Source organism: Schistocerca piceifrons, chromosome 4, assembly GCF_021461385.2.
Source record: "Schistocerca piceifrons isolate TAMUIC-IGC-003096 chromosome 4, iqSchPice1.1, whole genome shotgun sequence".
Taxonomy (NCBI): domain Eukaryota; kingdom Metazoa; phylum Arthropoda; class Insecta; order Orthoptera; family Acrididae; genus Schistocerca; species Schistocerca piceifrons.
This window is the reverse complement of record NC_060141.1, coordinates 272044259-272063557: the sequence shown is the minus strand read 5'-3', so window position 1 is coordinate 272063557 and position 19299 is coordinate 272044259. Positions and strand designations below refer to the sequence as shown.

The 19299-nt window shown below is 39.9% G+C and overlaps 1 protein-coding gene across 2 annotated transcripts in view; it reads right to left on the bottom strand.

Annotated features, from left to right (window-relative positions):
* The window catches only part of LOC124794757 (trans-Golgi network integral membrane protein TGN38-like), an 80618-nt gene extending 69463 nt beyond the window's left edge, over window positions 1-11155 (bottom strand). Inside the window, exon 1 of one of the 2 annotated variants that reach the window (XM_047258374.1) lies at window positions 10569-11155. In XM_047258374.1, coding sequence (XP_047114330.1) covers window positions 10569-11013 — 445 coding nt within the window. In that variant the 5' untranslated portion in view covers window positions 11014-11155. The remainder of the gene's footprint in view (window positions 1-10568) is intronic. The other variant, XM_047258375.1, reaches the window with a different exon arrangement.
* Between the last annotated feature and the right edge of the window lie 8144 nt (window positions 11156-19299).

Sequence of the window (19299 nt, the reverse complement as noted above, 5' to 3'; positions counted from 1 at the left end):
CGGCAGTGTAAACAACATCAGAGCCCCGCAACATGTCAAGAATTGAGAGGAAGTGACAGTGGAGAGCAGCGGGGCTAACGGAGTCCTTAGGGCCATGCAAAAGGTCCAGATGAAGGTTCGGCCAAGGTGTACAGCATGGAGGTGTACATGAATGGAAACCAAGTAGACGTGGTAAAGGGAAGGACTCCAGTTCAGAGAGAAGAGATTGAAAGCGAACCACAATCGTGAGCCAAGAACTGCTGCAAGTGGGAAAAGGGGAAGGTAATTCGGATGCTCAGAACTACAAATGTGTGCAACATAACTGGCGAGCAGCTGTGCACATCAGATCTGCAATGGAGGGACTCTGGCCTCTACCAGGACACTGGTCACCAGACTCATTCTAAAAGCTCCCGTCACTAGTCAAATGCCACACTGGTGCACTGGGTCTAGTAAACACAATGCTGAGGGCACTGGCGAACTGTAAACCAGACTCCCATAGTCAAGGCGGGATTGAACAAGGGCTCTGTAGAGCTGCAGCAGCATATAGTGATCTGCGCCACAGTTGGTGTTGCTCAGTCAGTGGTGAGCATTGAGGTGCTGCCAGCACTAACACTTAGGCTGACAAAGATGAGGTATCCAAGTCAATCAGGCATCGAAAACCAGTCCTAAGAATCGACATGTCTCCACTACAGTGAGTGAATCGTCATTAAGATAAAGTTCAGGTTCTGGATGAACGGAATGGTGCTCTCCCGCCACTGCGATAGAAAGACGCCATTGCACCAGATCCAGTTGAACATGACGAGGAGATATCACTTGTAGTCAGATGAGAGGTGTTTAATCATCTGACTGTGGATCCGATCTGGCCCAGGAGCTATATCGGGGAAATGTGCAAGCGTACTGAGGAGCTCCCACTCTGTAAATGGGGCGTTATTGGGCTTACTGTGGCGTGTAGTGAATGAGAGGACTTTCCTTTCCATCCACTGTTTGAGGGTGTGAAAAGCTGGGGGGTAGTTCTCTGACACAGAGGCTCGAGCATGGTGCTCAGTGAAGTGCTCGGCAATCGCATTTGCATTGGTAGAGAGCACACAATCGATGTTAACACCAGGGCCACCTATTGGGGTCTGGTACCCAGAAAGACGTCTAAGCTTCGTCCAGACTTGGGAAGGTGACGTAGGGCACCCAAGGGTCGACACGTACTTCTCCCAACACTCGTGCTCCTGTCGCTTTATAAGCAGGCAAATGTGGTCACAGAGCCACTTAAAGGCTATTAGGTGCTCTAAGGATGGGTGCTGCTTATGTTGCTGTATAGCTCACTGATGCTCTGTAATTGCCTCAGCGACTTATGGCGACCACCAAGGGACTGTCTTATGCCGGGGGCACCCTAGAGAATGAGGGATCACGTTTTCTGCCGCAGAAATTACTGTTTTAGTGACCTGTTCAATCACAACATCAATGGTACCACTTGGGGGAGATTCAGCGGTGACAGCAGAGTTGAAGGCCACCCAGTCTGCCTTGTTTAAAGCCCGTCTTGGTAGGCATCATGGGCATGACGCCAGGGCAGTGACAGGAAGATGGGGAAACGGTCACAGGTCGTCATGTGCTCTCCAGTGGATGGATGGGAGAAGTCCTGGGCTTCAAATTGATAAATCAATGGCTGAATAACTACCATCAGCTACACTGAAATGTGTGCTGGCCCCAGTATTTAAGAAGCAGAGGTCAAGTAGGGACAGAAAATTTTCGACATCTCTGCCACGGCCAGTAAGCATGGTGCTACCCCACAAGGGCTTATGGGCATTAAAATCTCCCAAAAGTAGGAAAAGTTTAGGGAGTTCATCAATCAGTACAGCCAATGCATTTCGGGGAACCGCACCATCTTGAGGGTGATATATGTTGCAGGCAGTTGCTTCCTGTGTCGTCCGTATCCTGACAGCCACAGCTTCAAGAGTTTGAAGGGTCACAGGTTCACTACATAGCGAGTTCAGGACATAAACGCAAACTCCACCAGACACACTATTACATTTGCTATGGTTCTTGTAATATCCCCTGTAGCCTCGAAGGGCAGGGGTCCGCATTGCCAGGAACCAGGTTTCCTGGAGGGCAGTGCAGAAAGCAGGTGTAAAGCTTAACAGCTGCCGTAGCTCAGCCAGGTGGTGGAAAAAACCATCGCAATTCCTCAGGACGATGGTGCGACTGTGAGACTGGGAAAGCATGAAACACTCAATGAGGCAGTCTACGCCTCAGGGTCACCTGCTGCCACTGACTTATTTCCTGAACAGACCATATCCATAGTGTCTGAGGGTCTGGCAAGATCTAGGTCCTCAGAAGATAGCAGAATCTTCACCTACTCAGGTGCAGAGCTTGTAAACAGCAGTGGTGTGGGTGCCACCGCAATTCCTTGGGTCTTGGGGGTCTTCTTTCTGGATTTCTCTCGCTGATCCTTGGGTTATTCTGGCTGGGAGGGCTTCACTGATTCAGTCTCTGGGACAAGATGATTGTGAAGTCCTACAACCAGCTGCATTTGGGCACCCTCGAAGGCCAAGATGAAGGCACCGGTGGCAACCTGATTATCCCTTGGACCCCGATGGACACGCTGGACGAAATGAACTCCTCATCGTTCTAAGTTGGTGTGCAGCTCATCCTCAGACGGCAAAAGAAGGTACCTGTGGAATATAATACCCTGGACCATATTTAGGCTCTTATGAGGCGTGATAGTAACGGTAACATTCCTGAGCTTGTCACAAGCGAGTAATGCCCATGACTGGGCAGAGGATGCCGTTTTTATCAAGACTGACCCTGACCGCATTTTGGACAAGCCTTCCATCCCCCCAAACTTGTCCTCTACATAACCTACAAAAAAATGAGGCTTCATCAAGACAAAGAAGTCTCCATCAGCTCCCATACATATGAGGTACCAGGGCAAATAAGGTTCGCTGCCATCCTTAACCTGGCGTTCCACCCAAGGTGTGGCCAGGGAGGGGAACGATTCAGGATCATACTTCCTTGCATTATACTGAGACTTGGAATGCTTAGGACTGCTGGCATTTGATCACCAGCAAGTGATTGCATGGTACGCTTCATTGCGCCACCCACCTTGATGCCACCCACTCCAACCAGGGCCCTCCCGACAGGCGTCAACCAGCCGCAGCAAAGGCCACCTGGCAGGATCGCCATTGCCAGGAGTCCCATTGCCCCCGGGGCGACAGGCATCTACTCCTTGGCATACGTGGAGAGTTAATGGCACAGGCATCAGCAAAGCGATCCCTGTGTAGTCAGGGGCCTACAACCAACAGGGTACATGGTGGTCCCACTACAACGGACTGGCTACCTTGATGGATATGAGGTGCAAAGAATTTCATGGTCATAATCGGCGCAGAAAACGACAGTGCATTGTTTGTGGTGGAAAACCCACCCAGGAAGATGTCCTCGCTCAAGAGATGGACAAGATAAAAGAAAAATCTAAGACAGCACTACCCATAATCCAGCAAGAGGCATACCAAGACCGCTTCCTGAAGTGGAAACAGCACTGGTAGTGATGTATAAATTGTGGAAGAGAATATTTCAAAGGACGCCATGTACAGTAAATAAAAGGTAAGTGAAAAATTTTGTGGATAATGTTCCGGAATTTTTTGAACAGATCTCCTATTTGCATTAAAAACATCATTTGTACAATTTTTAGTAATGGAAACTAACATATGTTTTACTGTGATGAAATGGGACAGTAAAACATCCATTTTTTGATTCCTTTAAGAAGTATGTTTGTATTAGAGCAGAACAATTAAATTTCACATTTGTAATAGAGTTACTAAAGAATATGTGTTGTTGTTGTCTTCAATATGTTTATATTAGATTCAGTTTCTGTTCCATAGATCCAAAAAATGAGATGATTCTTGTGGGTGTGGAACAGGTCAGACAATATAAAACAATTGAATATAATACTTACTGCCCTGATCATTTGTCATGATATTGTCAAAACAGGTGAATACAATGTGGTTAACTGTAACAGCTAATATTTACAGAATTAACACACTGTCAGAATGAAACACTGTTATGCACTATTAATAAATTTATCATACACAAATACCTAATCTTGACTGTTGTGACCAAGTGCTGTAAAAACTGAAATCTAACAGATATTTTTGCTTAAGCTGGCTTAACAATCTCTGTTAAGATATTCATCTGTGGAGTACAAGTTGCCTATCAAAAAATCATTCAGACTTTGTTCAAACCATGCTTTATCTGAAACCAAGTTCTAATGATTGCTGGCAATTTACTGAAAATGTGTGTTCCTGAATATTGGACCCCTTTTTTGCCAAGGTAAGTGATTTTAGGTCTTTATGAACAGGGTCTCCCACTCAAACCTCCCTGATTTCAAGGACCCAGGAGAATAAAACCATAGTAGATACAACACTGAAAAATGCACCACATTGTAGAACATCTCAAAGAATTTATATTCCCGCATGAGAAGTGCCAAGTATCGTCGCCACAGTGCAGTATGGTTGCATGACGTGAAAATGGCGACTCCACAGCAGCGCGCACAAGCAGTAGTGTGGTTCGCAGACACAAAATCACTGATTACTGTGCAAAGAAATTATCGCTGTGTGTATGAATGTGATCCATCAGATGTGAAAACAATTAAGGAATGGTATACGATGTTTCTGGCAACAAGAAGTGTTCTGAAACATTCTGGCGGTGCACGTTACGGAGTTTCAGAACAGACAGTGGAGGACATCATTTATCAGAAGTCCACATAAGTCAATTCATCAGGCATCTAGGCAAATTGATGTACCTCACTCAACATTGCATCGTGTAGTTCACCAGTGTCTTCATATGTGCAAATTCTGCAACATCTGATGCTGTACGACAAACCACGCCGACAACAATTTGCTGCGGATATGCTGCAGCATATTGATATGGATGCCAGCTTCCTTAAAAGAGGTTTATTTTCAGATGAGGCAACCTTTCACCTATCAGGATGGGTTAATAGGCATAGCCTAATGTTCGGATTTGGGGTTCACAAAATCCGCATGTTGTCATTGAACATATTCGTGATAGCCCTAAACTAAACATCTGGTGCGGGTTAATGCACGACAGGATTGTTGGACCGTTCTTCTTTGCGGAACAAACAGTGAATGGGTCAGTGTATCTGGACATGTCGGAGCAGTTTGTGTACCCTCAGATACAAGACTTGCAACCCAACATCATTTTTCAACAAGATGGAGCTCCACCGCATTGGTCAACGGCTATTCGCAAGTTCCTGGATAGGAAATCTCCCAATCATTGGATCGGACATGGAGGACCTATTGTCTGGCCACACGTTCATCCAACATTACGCCGCTTGATTTCTTCATGTGGGGATACATGAAGGACCGCATGTATGCGACCAAAGTGGACAATATTCCTACGCTGTGACATCGTATCACTGATGAGATTGCAATAATAACAAAGGAAATGTTACAAAGAACTTGGCAAGAAACTGAATATAGACCAGATGTTCTTCAAGCTACAAATGGTCCACATGTAGAGGTGTAGTGAAGATAAATAAATTCTTTACGGTGCTCTACAATGTGGTGCATTTTTCATTGTTGTTTCTACTGTGGGTTTTTTTCCCCCTGGGTCTTTGAAATCAGGGAGGTTTGTCTGGGACACCCTGTAGATTGTTCTTATTCCTAGTATTGATAATCTGTATTGAGCTATTGGTTGGAAATAGAGACGTATTACTTGCAGCAAATTTCATTAAGGAGTAAATATACTGAGAAGCAGTGGTTAGAATACAAAGATCCTCGAACATGTTTCTACATTATGTTCTTGAATTTAAACCACAAATGGTTCTTATCACACACTTTCGCACCCAAAACTTTTGCTCGGTTTGATGAGTTGCCCCAGAATATGATCCCATCTGACCCAAAGACTGGTTTGATGGAGCTCTGCATGCTGCTCTACCCCATACAAGCCTCTGTATCTTCAAATAATTATTGCAATATATATATCCTTCTGAACTGCTCACTGTATTCATCTCTTTGTCTCCATCCACAATTTTTAACCCCACTTCCCTCAAATACAAACACAGTAATCACCTCAGAATGTGTCGTATCAGCGACCTCTTCTTCTAGTCCAGTTGTACCACAAATTTCTTCTCTCCACAATTCTATTCAGTACCTCCTCATTAGTTACATAACATACCCATCTAATCTTCATCATTCTTCTGTAGCACCATATTTAAAAGGTCTCTCTTCTCTTTTTGTCTAAACTGTTTATAGTTCATGTTTCACTCCATGTATGGTTACAGTCCTTACCAATACTTTCAAAAAGAACTTCCTACACTTAAATCTATATTTGATGGCAAATTTCCTTTCTTCCGAAACTCTGTTCCTGTCACTGCTAGTCATGTTTTATATCCTCTCTACTTCGGTAATGTCCTTTGTTGTCTGACAGAATTACAATTTCATCAGCAAATCTCAATGTTTTTATTTTCCCCCTCCTCCCTACTCCAAATTATTATTTTTTTCCCCTCCTTTACTGCTTGCTCAATGTATAGATTGTATAACAACAGGAATAGGCTACAGCCCTGTCTCAGTCCCTTCTCAACCAATAGTTCCCTTGCACGCCTCTCGAATTTCAGAACTGCCATCTGGCTTCTGTAGAAGCTGTAGATAGCTTTCCTGTCCCTAAATTTTACTCCTGCTACCTTCAGAATCTCGAAGAGAGTGGTCAACAGAAGCATCCGATCCCATGCATTTGCTTTGACCCGTGACGTAAGGGTGTTGTCGTGTGTGACATCATGGTGGCGCGGAGTTCGGTGGCGTGTTTGTAGATGTCGTCATGTTGTGCTCTCTGGTGGTATGTTCAGGGTTTTCGTTTGTGTGGTGTAGTGGGCTCAGTTTGCTTTTGCTCATTATCAAGAATTGCTCGAGTGTCAGCTGTGTTTGTAGTGGAATTCATTTCGGTGATTTATCGATTTTGTGTGAAGGTTAATTTGGTGTTGTTCGCTGTACGTTGTGTGGTAATTTTTGTAAAATTAATCGGTTGTTTTTGTTCAGGAATGGACATGACAGATAAAATTAACACTGCGCAGGTCAAAGGAAGTGTCCGGTTCCATATGATATTGTGTTTAGTGGTATATGGGGAGTTTTGTGATGTTGGTTTTTTTCGTCATTTTGTGTGGTTTTGTATGGGGGTGGGTGTCTAAATTTATTTATATGTAGTTTGCACCCACCCAACACACCCCATTTTCCGCACTTGTCCTGTTAGTGTCATTAGGCTATTTGTGGAAAGTGTGTGTGTTTGTTTTTCGATGTATTTTCGTCCTCATAATGTGTACGTAACGACTTTATATGTGCCATATTGGAATCGTGGTTTATGGTTGTTTCCGTCATAGTGTATTTGTGACGTCATGGGTTAAAGCAGACGGGCAGGATCGGAAACTTCCGTATTTCCCTAAATCTACAAATGCTATAAAAGTAGATTTGCCTTTCCTTAACTTATCTTCTACGGAACAGAGAATTTATTGTAACATAGGCCTATCGTAGAAAACTTGTCCTCTGAAATGGTTGTTCAAGAGCATGTTTTATTTATTAGCAGATACCAAGGGTAAAATTCACGGTTACAAAGGAATTGCAGTATTCTTGCGTGAATATTATATAATGTACGTAATTTTGGACTCTACAGCAAAAAATTTACTAGTAAACAGATTAGAAATCATATGAGTTTTGTTTCACTCTTTGTGTACTGGGCCAGCAGGATTTGTAACAACATTTTGAGTAAGACTTAAAAGGTAACTGACCCGTGGGTATGAACTAGCTGGTCCTGCTATCAGTTGTGGAGACCACTGTGGTTTTGGTAACTGAGAAAGAAGTGCTAAGAACACAGCATCAATATGGGTGCTACTACCGCCTTCCGACTCTTCTTGAACAAACGGAGAGAGAGCTGAGTTTCACATTACTGCTGTTTTCTCATCAATCACTTGAAACTTCAGATCAGCGTGTAATACGTAGTGTCAGTGTTCCATCTTCATTTTACCAAATCCAACAGCTGAAGATGGTTGTTGATACATCAGTCAGCTCATCAGTTTGTTCAAATACCACAGGGTTCTATGCCTATTAGTGCATGGAATATCTTTGCTATTCTCAGAATTGGAAGCCGACAGCCATTCAGTTTTGGGGAGACTTAAAATTCAACTTATGAAACAAACCACACTGTCACTTTGTTTTTTAGTCTTCACAAAACATTACCATCAGTGAAAGCCAAATTAACTATAAGGTGTAAACTTTGGATCAGTCAGAGATCACCCCCCCCCCCTTTATATATATATAAGTTTACACCTTGTAGTTAATTTGGCTTTCACTGATGTAATGTTTTGTGAAGACTAAAAAACAAAGTGACAGTGTGGTTTGTTTCATAAGTTGAATTTTAAGTCTCCCCAAAACTGAATGGCTGTCGGCTTCCAATTCTGAGAATAGCAAAGATATTCCATGCACTAATAGGCATAGAACCCTGTGGTATTTGAACAAACTGATGAGCTGACTGATGTATCAACAACCATCTTCAGCTGTTGGATTTGGTAAAATGAAGATGGAACACTGACACTACGTATTACACGCTGATCTGAAGTTTCAAGTGATTGATGAGAAAACAGCAGTAATGTGAAACTCAGCTCTCTCTCCGTTTGTTCAAGAAGAGTCGGAAGGCGGTAGTAGCACCCATATTGATGCTGTGTTCTATATTTTTTAGAATATGTTTAATTTAATACAAATCCACATTATTTACTAGACAATAAAGTAAAATTTAATGTAATGTAAGACAAGTTTTGTGATTACATTTATGATTTTCTAGGTTATTTTTAACAAACTCAAAAGAAATAAGCATTGAGATATGAAATCGTCTTCATCCATAGAACCACCCGAAGGAAGTGTTACAATAACTGTAGCCTAATGTTAACCACATATGGTTAAAAAATAACCTATTCAACACTTTTCGCTATAGAAAAGTAAAACTGCAAGCAAATTCAGAAAACCCACATCTGATAATGGACAAGTCACTGATGAGTATTTTGACACCCATCATGTTGGCTACACAAATTGTGAAAACTCAATGTTTAACTGTCTTTAATATAGAGAAAACAGTAAAATATATCCAGTTACACATCCGGAGTGATATTAGGGGGAACTCTAGCAAAATTAGTTGTAAAAAAAGTAGAGGGCAGGCACAGTGGTTAAAGAACTCTTCAGGAAATGTAAGGTACACAAAGCCCCACTTAAATTTTTTAGTAAGGCATATCTGGAAGGACGCATTCCCAAGTATGATTAATACTGAATATAGTCAAGATTCAAGGAAGACCTGTGCACTATGTCATGTGTGTTTAGCCGGTGCAACACTTTCATTGAGATTCCCATCCAAATCCACTGTTATTTTTGCATCCCCAAGATGCTTCTGGTTAAAATTATGTAAAAATAAGATTCCACAAAATGTCAAGCAAGGCACCACTTCTTATAATATCACAAAATGATCATGACTCAAATAAGCGAATTCTGGCCTAAATCTATGGTCATCAACAATTTCCTCATTGACACTATTTAAAAACAAAATATTAGTATGCTGGGGGGGGGGGGGGGGGCAGGCACACAGAAATGATAGTGGTACATGCCGTTCCCCATGCCATCACACCATAAGAAGGCTTCTGAAGTACAAATGTAAATCTATAATGATGCTTTCCAATCCTTCCGTAAAATTCAACCAAATAATTCACAGGACAGTCGAGTCTTTTCGGTTATATCTGTGAAAACCACTGTCTCTGTTTTATAATTAATGACTGAAATTTTCTGCTACTCCTCCATGCATTAGAATATTGCCCACATATCTATTAATAACAGCAGTATTGACATGTTAAAGATACCAGTACTTTAATGCAATTGGTGTATGGGCGCATCAATGATCTGAAATGTCAAATTTTATTTTTAGTAAGAGATCTACTTTAAACATGTCTGAACAAGTAAGTTGCCTGGGCAACTGAAGATGCAAATTATGCATTCTTATGCTATTATTTCACTAGAATTTCACACACCTGTCTTGAAACATGTAGGAACATTTTTATGCATTTATCCGATTGATTAGTTTTGTTGATTTACACTCTGCTATGGCTGATTCTTTGGTTCTCTTTTAAGAATGAGAGAATTTTTTTGCACTGTTGGCTGCACGACTGCAGCTTCCTAATTCTGTATCCTACTTATTAATTTTAGTAATTTCTTGGAACTTCTGGTTGTAATCGTCAGCATTTGTGTACTATGAGGCTCTAGTTACATTTAGTTCCTTCAACCAGTGCCCATAATAAAATAACATGTAACGAAAGTAGTTCGAATCATTCCACCCATAGGAACGTCCTAATTATCACAGGTTCCCTCCCTTCTGGTCCCCCATATGGTCGGTAACTTGTCATCCGGGAATTATTGTTAACTAACAAAGAAACAACAATACCAAATAGGGTCCTTACGTCAACATATATATTTTCTCTGAATTACGAGAACGAAAACAACATAACATTGTGGTGGTCTGTAGGATCATCCAGATACTATCAATTCTGTATGTATTGTACTTACCTAACGCTAATAAAATTCTGCAGATAGGATTAACATGCTCCATAATATCCAGACAAGCTCGTTCACATGTGTTCTTATCGCGAAATTGCTGATTGTATATTACTACACTATTATTCATATTTCCCAGCGGGGAATTCAACATCATTTCTTGAAAATGTTCACAAACATCTGTATCGGACTGCTTTTGGACTTCTTCAAAGACTTCACTTTCCGGTACCCCGCCAGGAAACTGCTGAGAAAACACTTTCAGACCGAAACATAATAGGGTGTCTTGCTCCAAAAAACTGTTTTTTGTTATGTCAGCATACACTTCCTGGCATTTTTTAAATATGTTCTCAACATTATTTAAACCATCAGGACGCTGACGGGGTTGGGGTATACCAAAAATACAAGTACACGCACAAAACATTAAAAGGTGTACGGAATACAAAAACAAAGTCTTCATTGCTGATACTAACTTCAAACGAGATACCAATACAAACTTCCCACTCTACCCTCACTTAGCTAAACACTGCAGACAGTACAGGACACCACTTATCACGCCAATAACAAATACAACTGTTCTTCAGTACGCCAACATTTGAAAACAAGTAGACATTACTTTCTTGAAATTACCCAGCAGCAATGACCTCGACAGAGATTGTGAACAACGGAAATTTATTTAGTAAATTTATTACCGTGCAGTTAATCGCAGAACAACATGTAATTTTATCTCTAGTGCTTTTAAAACGCTACTCCTGAAATTTTCAAGAACGTGAATTAAGACCAGTCTGGTCGATGGTGCCACACCTGCTTTCTGCACATGGTCGGTAACTAGTCATCAGGGAATCATTGTTTACTAACAAAGAAACAACAATACCAAATAGGGTCCTTACGTTAATAAACATTTTATGTGTAATTATGTAGTAAGCAAATCAATGGGGAAAACGTTAAAAGGTTGCTGCACTCTTCCTAGGACCCAGAACTGTAAAATCTGACTATGATTCACAACTTGAAACCAGCAATGGATGATAACATTTGCCGTAGCTACTTTTGTCAACATTTCAACCTTAGCAAGAGAAATCTTTTTGTGGTTTATTTCCACGCTACTTTTCATATACTTTCAGTCAAACAGGAATGAGCGTGATATGGAAGTGTCTTGATTATGATATGCCCTTACACCATAGGCAGTTCGCGGATCTGCTAGCGAGTGTCTTTTTTTCTACATGTTCTATTAACACCACTTCATTCATGCTATGTTCGAATTTCGCTCAAGGAACATTTCTCTCTATGAAAAAAAAAATCAGTTTTCTCTGCATTGTTGGAGTTTTATGCTGAGGTATGGCAACTTGTCCATTGCTCCTTGCTACTGTCGGATTCTAAGCAATATTATGAAGCAGAAAGTCAGAAAAATATTCCCATTTACTTTTACTATTGTTGAAATATAATGAATATTTCGATGCAGAAAAACAGAAAACCATTTCCTAAAACACAGTGTTCCGTTCCTCGCAATAGTGACCTTGCTTTTTGGAACAAAACAGCAACAAACAGTATGGAATTAAGTCACAAGCCAAGTCAGTTTGGATGACGGTTATCCTCCAACCCTTCCTCATCTGCCCTTTTGTTGTGTAATCCATCGAGCCTTTTGTCAATGCATGACATACATTTACACACTTTTGTCTAGCCACTGGCTTTCGACTACAGCTTCAGTTAATGTAACGAGCTGGGTTTAGGGAGTACAAACAAATTTAAGTCATTTTTATGTGGTTCGCAACATGAGAAAAGGCTGAACTTTATAGCAGATCACAACACTGTATTACCATTGAAACACTACATAAATGCTCTGAAATGAAATACGTTTATGAAAAGTATATCTTTTATGTAAATGTTCTCTGAGGGTGACAGCAGGAAATTCCATTGATACCGTCAGAAATTTTATTTCAGTGGGTAGACTGTCAAAGCCTTACAGCTGTATGTTTTACCACTTTCCGTACCTAAGTTAAATATTTATTAAAGGATGTCAATAATGCAGATCATTCTTCTTTATTGTACTTATGAGTACCACTGTTGCTCTCTAACTGAAGTGAACTTTTGAAAACGGAATACATAAGTGAATAAATGTACCGTGAGGCTATGGTTAATATTCCAAGCTGCTTAAAAAGAAACTGGTTTAATGTACATTTGTAAAACTCTCACATACTTCTAATTATTTGCTTTTTTTCGATGAATAATTTTTACCTATGTGAGGTGTTAATCCTGAAAATTATCACGTAAGACATCAGTGAATGAAAATATGCAAAATAACTTACAGACTTCCATATTCAGGAAGTTAGCTATTACTCTTATGGTAAAAATAGAAAACCCAAATCCTTTAGCAGATCTACACTGGTGTCCAAAATTAAAGCAACAAACCGTTATTTCTCTGTCCTGTGCCTAATTCACTACATAATCATACAAATTGTCAACCACATGTCAGTACGATCTTGTCCTGAATGGAAGATGGTATTCCGGTCAACGGAGAACCACGCCAATCATGACGTCATGGTACCTATGAAACGAGGGAGTGTTTGCTGGTAAGTCCCACATCCACAATCTCAGCGTACACAGTCGCAGACTGTGCAGGATGGCACAAAGAAGATGTCTACCAGACTCTCTGCAGTGGAGGGCCATAGAAAGAATGGAAGCAGGACAGTTGCAAATTATGTGGCCTGATGGCTTAGTGTGAATAGTTATGTTGTTTCTCGGATGAGGCGACAAATTATAGAGACCAAAACTGTATTCTGAAGACCAGGGCAGGGTCGACAATGTGTTACTTCAGATGAGAGGATCCTCATTTGGCCGTAAGGGCACAACTGTACCACCTCAGTACTGCACGGCAACTGACATGTGGGCTCGCAGCATCCGCTGGGCGTGTTGCATCGAGGCAAACAGTGTGCAAAAGGCTTCGGCAGAGTGGCCTTTATTGTCGGAGACCCACTACATGTCTACCTCTGACGCATCTTCACAGAAGGGAACGTCTAGAGTGGAGTTCTGAGCATGCCACCTGAGTGGTCAAACAGTGGGTCAATGTTGTTTTCAGAGATGAGCCCCGATTTAGTCTGGAGACTGATTCTCGAGGGATTTGCATCTGAAGGAAACGTCTAACATGATTTGGAGACCCAAACATTGTGGAAAGAGAGGATCCTTAATGGTGTGGGCAGGGATTATGTTTATCACTTGAGCCCTTCTTCATGAAATTGTATGGGTGAATCGGCAATGTTTACCTGCTATCAGGTATCATGACGAGATTTTGGGACCTCATTTGCGGCTGTTTCGATGTGCTGTGGGCCAAACTTCCTATACATGGATGTAACGCTCGGCCTTATAGAGCATGGGTGGTTGGTATTTTCTTGAAAACAGAAGATATTGCATTCATGGCATGTCCTGCTCACTCTCCTGTTTCAGTTCCATAGAGCATGTCTGGGATACACAAGGGAGATGTGTATCAGCATCCACCAGTCACTTTTCAAGAGTGCAGGCAGCTCCACAGAAAGAATGGGCGTTATTGCCTCAATGTGAGACTGATGACATCATTCACCGGATGCACCATCGTTGTCAGGCCTGTGTTGCTGCCAGAGGGAGTCACACCCCATATAGAGCACCTTAACCAGCTGTCAGAATGTATGCACAAATCTGTTCAGTTGGAAAAAACGAAGAAAGTTTTTTTGTCTGCCATTATGCATGTTGCAGTTGTTTATGTTCTGAATTCTTTGCAATGTTCCTACTTTAATATCACCTGTTTCTACAGTTCTGTGGCAAAATAAAAGGAACCTTGTAAAATTTCCGTTTGTTGCTTAAGTTTTGGACACCAGTGTATTATATGTTTCTCCTGTTTAAGCTTTCATCAATAACCACACCTAATAAATTCGTGTTCTGTTTATTGTTCCTTGTTGTTATACTAGGTTAAAAAGTCGTGGAACGTTCGTAAACTGTGATTCTTAAATATTTAAAGATAACCCAATCGTGAAAAACGAGTAATGACTTTCTCAAAACATTTTTTTTCTGTTGATGGTTCTTAACTCATGTTCACAACGTTGCTTTTATCTCCTGCAAACAAGATTAACTTAAAATGACACATCATTAACATAACACAAGAGTAGTAGTGTACCAGTGTTCGAATCCTGTGGGAATCCTATTATAGTTTCTCTCTATACAGATAATGGGGTGTCCCTCTTTGCATGACTTGAACAGCCTATGGAAAAACTATACACCACAGACAACCATAATCAAACCTGAGGAAGTGCACATGAAGCATTAAACTATCTGAGTTACAATTTACACACACATTATGGGCCCTCAAGGTACATTAAGGAGGTGTTACCTCTGGGGATTGTGACTACATCAGCTTCAACTTTATGGCAGAAATAATTGCATTACCCATGACCTATGAGGTAGGGTGCTATTTAGACTCGAAAAGGAATTGATAAACGCACTTGGCACATTACTGAGCAATTATTGAAGTCCAGGATTTACTATAATAAGAATCCACTCAGAAAATACGAAATAATTGATATAAGTAAAATGAAATTTATTAATAAAATATTATGAAAAATCAAACATTGCCATGACATTCCTAGAGACTACATGAGGCCTGATATTTACATCTTACTCAGTCTCATCTCAAATGAAACAGCTGAGCGAGGTACACATATCAGTCTGCACCATGCTGAAATCAGACCCTGATAGATAAAAAACTTTGCATCTGAAAATTTCCTGCCATCCTATGAAAAAAAGTGTGTCAACAACTAGGCATCAGCACATGTGGCAACATACACTGATGATGTCACCGGATAACATCATGGGTTTTCACCCATCCCCTGCTTCTCCCCTCTGACCTCTCACACCCCTTCCCTTTCCACTTCCCTCCCCTCCATCAGTCTGGGAATTGGTAGGAAAAGTTGTCTGTGCTGAGCTATTGGTGTGATGGGATCTCTTTATTTCATCAATTTTTTTCTTTGGGGGGGGGGGGGAAATGTGCAGTTGTTACCCCATTGGAAGAATTTTTTTGCAATGCCACACGAAATTAGCGGGCAGAACTCAGTCACTCATCAGCCTCATTGGTGTGCACGATGTGTTCAATTGACATGATGTTGGTGCCAGACAAAGAGGACTTTAATAACAACATTACCTGTGAGCATGCAGCTGAGGTCTGTGTCCATAGCTTCCTACATGAGGATTGGAAAGAAATGATAATGGAAGATTTTTAAAGCCACATTTGCGTGCTGAGCTTTTATTAGCGGAAAGCGTAATTACAAGTAATTAAATAAATAAATAATTTGAGCCATAGAGATAGACCAAGGCTGTATAAATATTGTATGCAGGCGCTGGAAACATTTTAAGATTTTTTATAATCAGATTATTGGCAGAATAAGAGGCACCTTTTGTTTTCTAGGTCTTGTCCAGATCGGACGTATTTTGGCACACCGCCATTGACACTACATTATTTTATTAATACATTCACGAGTTGCAACAAAATGGCACTCATAATTGCATAATGCAAGTCTCTATGTAAGTGTCGTAAATTAATTGTGCTTCATTTCAGAATATACTGTTATTACTAACTTATGTATGTTTTATTTTGTATCTTTAATTATTCTAAGATTGTTGGGTAACTTGGAACCGCAAAAGCTTCCGTACTTCTAAGCAAAAAGTCATCCAGCTCAATCCACCGTCGTCTTTGGGTGCTGTCTTGTTATGAAGTCCCATTTTAGTGAAAACACAGAGAGAAGAAACACAGTTAAAATACATGAACGGACCTTTAACCAAAAAAAAGCCATGCTCAAGCGCCGAGAGTTTATATGATATTTAATATTCATTACTATACTTCACCGAATTGTCTCGATACAGGAACAAACGAGCTAAAATTAAACTGACGATTTCGTGTCTGGACACATTGTTATATATACTATTCTGTCTTCCTTTTGTTACATGTTTATTGGTACTACAAACTGGATACGTGACCCTATTATTGGAGTACATTGAAGTAAGACCAATTGTATGTCGACACCTGAAATTATGCTGCAATTGTGGATACAAGGTAAGGCACCAGCAATCTTGTCCAAGTGGTTTGTATTATTGTAGCTTGCTTGGTAGATTTATCACAGTTTTCTGTCTCCATAGCAGTGATTTTTAAACTACATCACGGTATCCAAAATTATTTTCATTATTCATACAATGCAACAATACAGTTTTATCAGTTCACAATATGGTCGACGTTAGTTCTGTGCGACATAATATGGCTTGCAGCTATTAGTGTTCAAAATTCCATCATTACTTATGACAATTATTTTCTTGTTCAGACATTATAGCACAGCGAGGTTAATTTTTTACATTTATTCTGACTATGTACATGAGTCAACATTTTTCTTGTGTCATACATTACGTGTGGCATGGTATTGACAAGAAAATAATTAGCAAAGATGGAGAACCAGAGACTGCAAACACAGATGCAATCAGACTCTGAAATGCTATCAAATAATGAAAGTGACGTTAAGGTTGTTGACTATTCTGTTGACACAAACTTAGAAAATAGACTGTTTACCAGTAATATGCCTAAATCTAGTTCCAAACCTATTTTGGTGTCTGACACCATGTAGTAATAGTAATAGTATTAGTTGTAGTAGTAGTTTTATTCATCCATAGATGTCTTTTTACAAGGATATAGGACATGTCAAAATTATTTACAAGTTTAGGACCATTTAAAATAAACTAATTTGTATACAAATGCACTTACAGACTTCTAGTTAGGGACAATCATTAGACATACACCTGGTATACAATACTAATTTTACAAATAACTTATTACATAATGTAACGCCACACTGTTCACTGATATCTCACTGCCAGTCACTGCACACACTATACACACATTGTTTTGTAACACTTCACTCATTGTGCAGACACACACACACACACACACACACACACACACACACACACACACACACACACACACTAATGATCTCTGGGCCATTTTCTGTACCAATTTGCTATCCTGAAAAACTGAATCAGCATCTCTCTGTTATGAGTGAGTTGTTGAGCTCAGAAAGAGGAAGAGGTGTTAGTACTGTGCTATGCATAGCTTGGGGGTAAGTTTTTCTAGAAAAGGAAAAAAGAACGAAAGAAACATGGTGTGAAGATGTTATGCGGAATGTTGGATGTTTTATAATCATTATTATTATTTATTTGTGTAACCTTTTGAATCAAACCCCTACTCTGTTTTGTCTAAGTAATTCTTCAATGTATAAAACGTATTGCATAACAGGTACCTTTTAGCTGTCTTTTTAAATAAATGTATTTTTGCAAATTCTTTAATCTATTTTGGTAATATATTGTACAGTTTTATTCCTTGGTAGAAAATTCTGTTTTGAGTTTTATGTTTGTTTTTTCTTGGTAAATGTAAGTTGAGTCTAGCTCTTGTTCCATGGTCATGGACAGAGCTGTTTGTGTAGTAATTACCAATGTTATTTTTGATGTGTACAACTGACTGGTAAATGTATTCACACAGAGCAGTTAAAATCCCCAGTGTTTTGAACAGATCTTTACAATAAGCTCGACTACTATATTTGGTTATTGTTCTTATGGCTCTTTTATGGAGTTTGGAAATTGTGTTCATATTTTGTGCATTTGTTCCCCAAAAAAGAATGCCATAGCTAAGAACTGAGTGTACTTATGAATAGTATGCTACTAAAAGGCATTGCATGTTACACACTGATGATAGGACTCTTAAGCGCATAACATGCTGATGACATTCTGTTTGTAAGTACCTTTGTGTGTTCACACCACTTAAACTGGGAATCAATATTTATTCCTAGAAATTTTGCATTGGTACACAGTCTGTAGAGGTACCACCTACATTTAATTTGACATTGTCATTTTCACTCTTCAAACTGAAATTCATGGCATTAGTTTTATTTATGATCATTGTCACTTTATTGCTTATTGACCAATTCTAAACTTCCTTCATTTGCTTTCTCTGCAAGGAGTTCTCTTGTTTTCTCAGTGACTATAAAATACATGTACTATTGGTCCTAATATGCTACCTTGTGGAACGCCTATGTTAATGTATTTCGGTTCTGATAAGTGTTTTAATAAATGTTTAGATCTATTTGAAGTATGTGTTATCTCTACTCTTTGTACCCTATCTGCTAGGTATGATCAAAACCAGTCATTAGCTACCCCTCTTATTCCTGGTGCTTCTAACATATTTAATAGAATCTTGTGATCCAAAAATATGCCTGTGACACACTCATATTTGTCAAGAACATCAAATACAACTTTTGTAAATTCTACTGCAGCTGACTCCGTATTTTTGCCACTTCGGAAACCAATCTGTGATTCGCTTAAAATATTGTATTTATTCAGGTATTTCATTAATCTGTCTTTCATAACTGCTTCAATTAATTTTGAGAATGGTGACAGCAGGGAAATGGGCTTGTAATTTTCTATGTCTTTTGCATTACCTTTCTTAAGCAAAGGTACAACTCTTACCTGTTTTAGCTGCTCTGGAAAGGTCCCTGATGTGAAGGATTCATTTACTATATTTGTTAAGGGGCCTTATATAATCTCAATGCGTTGGTTCAGTACACACATTGGTATTTCATCTAAGCCTACTGACATTTTATTTCTTAGTTTTCGAACAGTTTTATTGACTTCATTCTCAGTGGTTGGAAGTAACATCATTGTATTTAGTGCAACATTATTTACAGGTGCT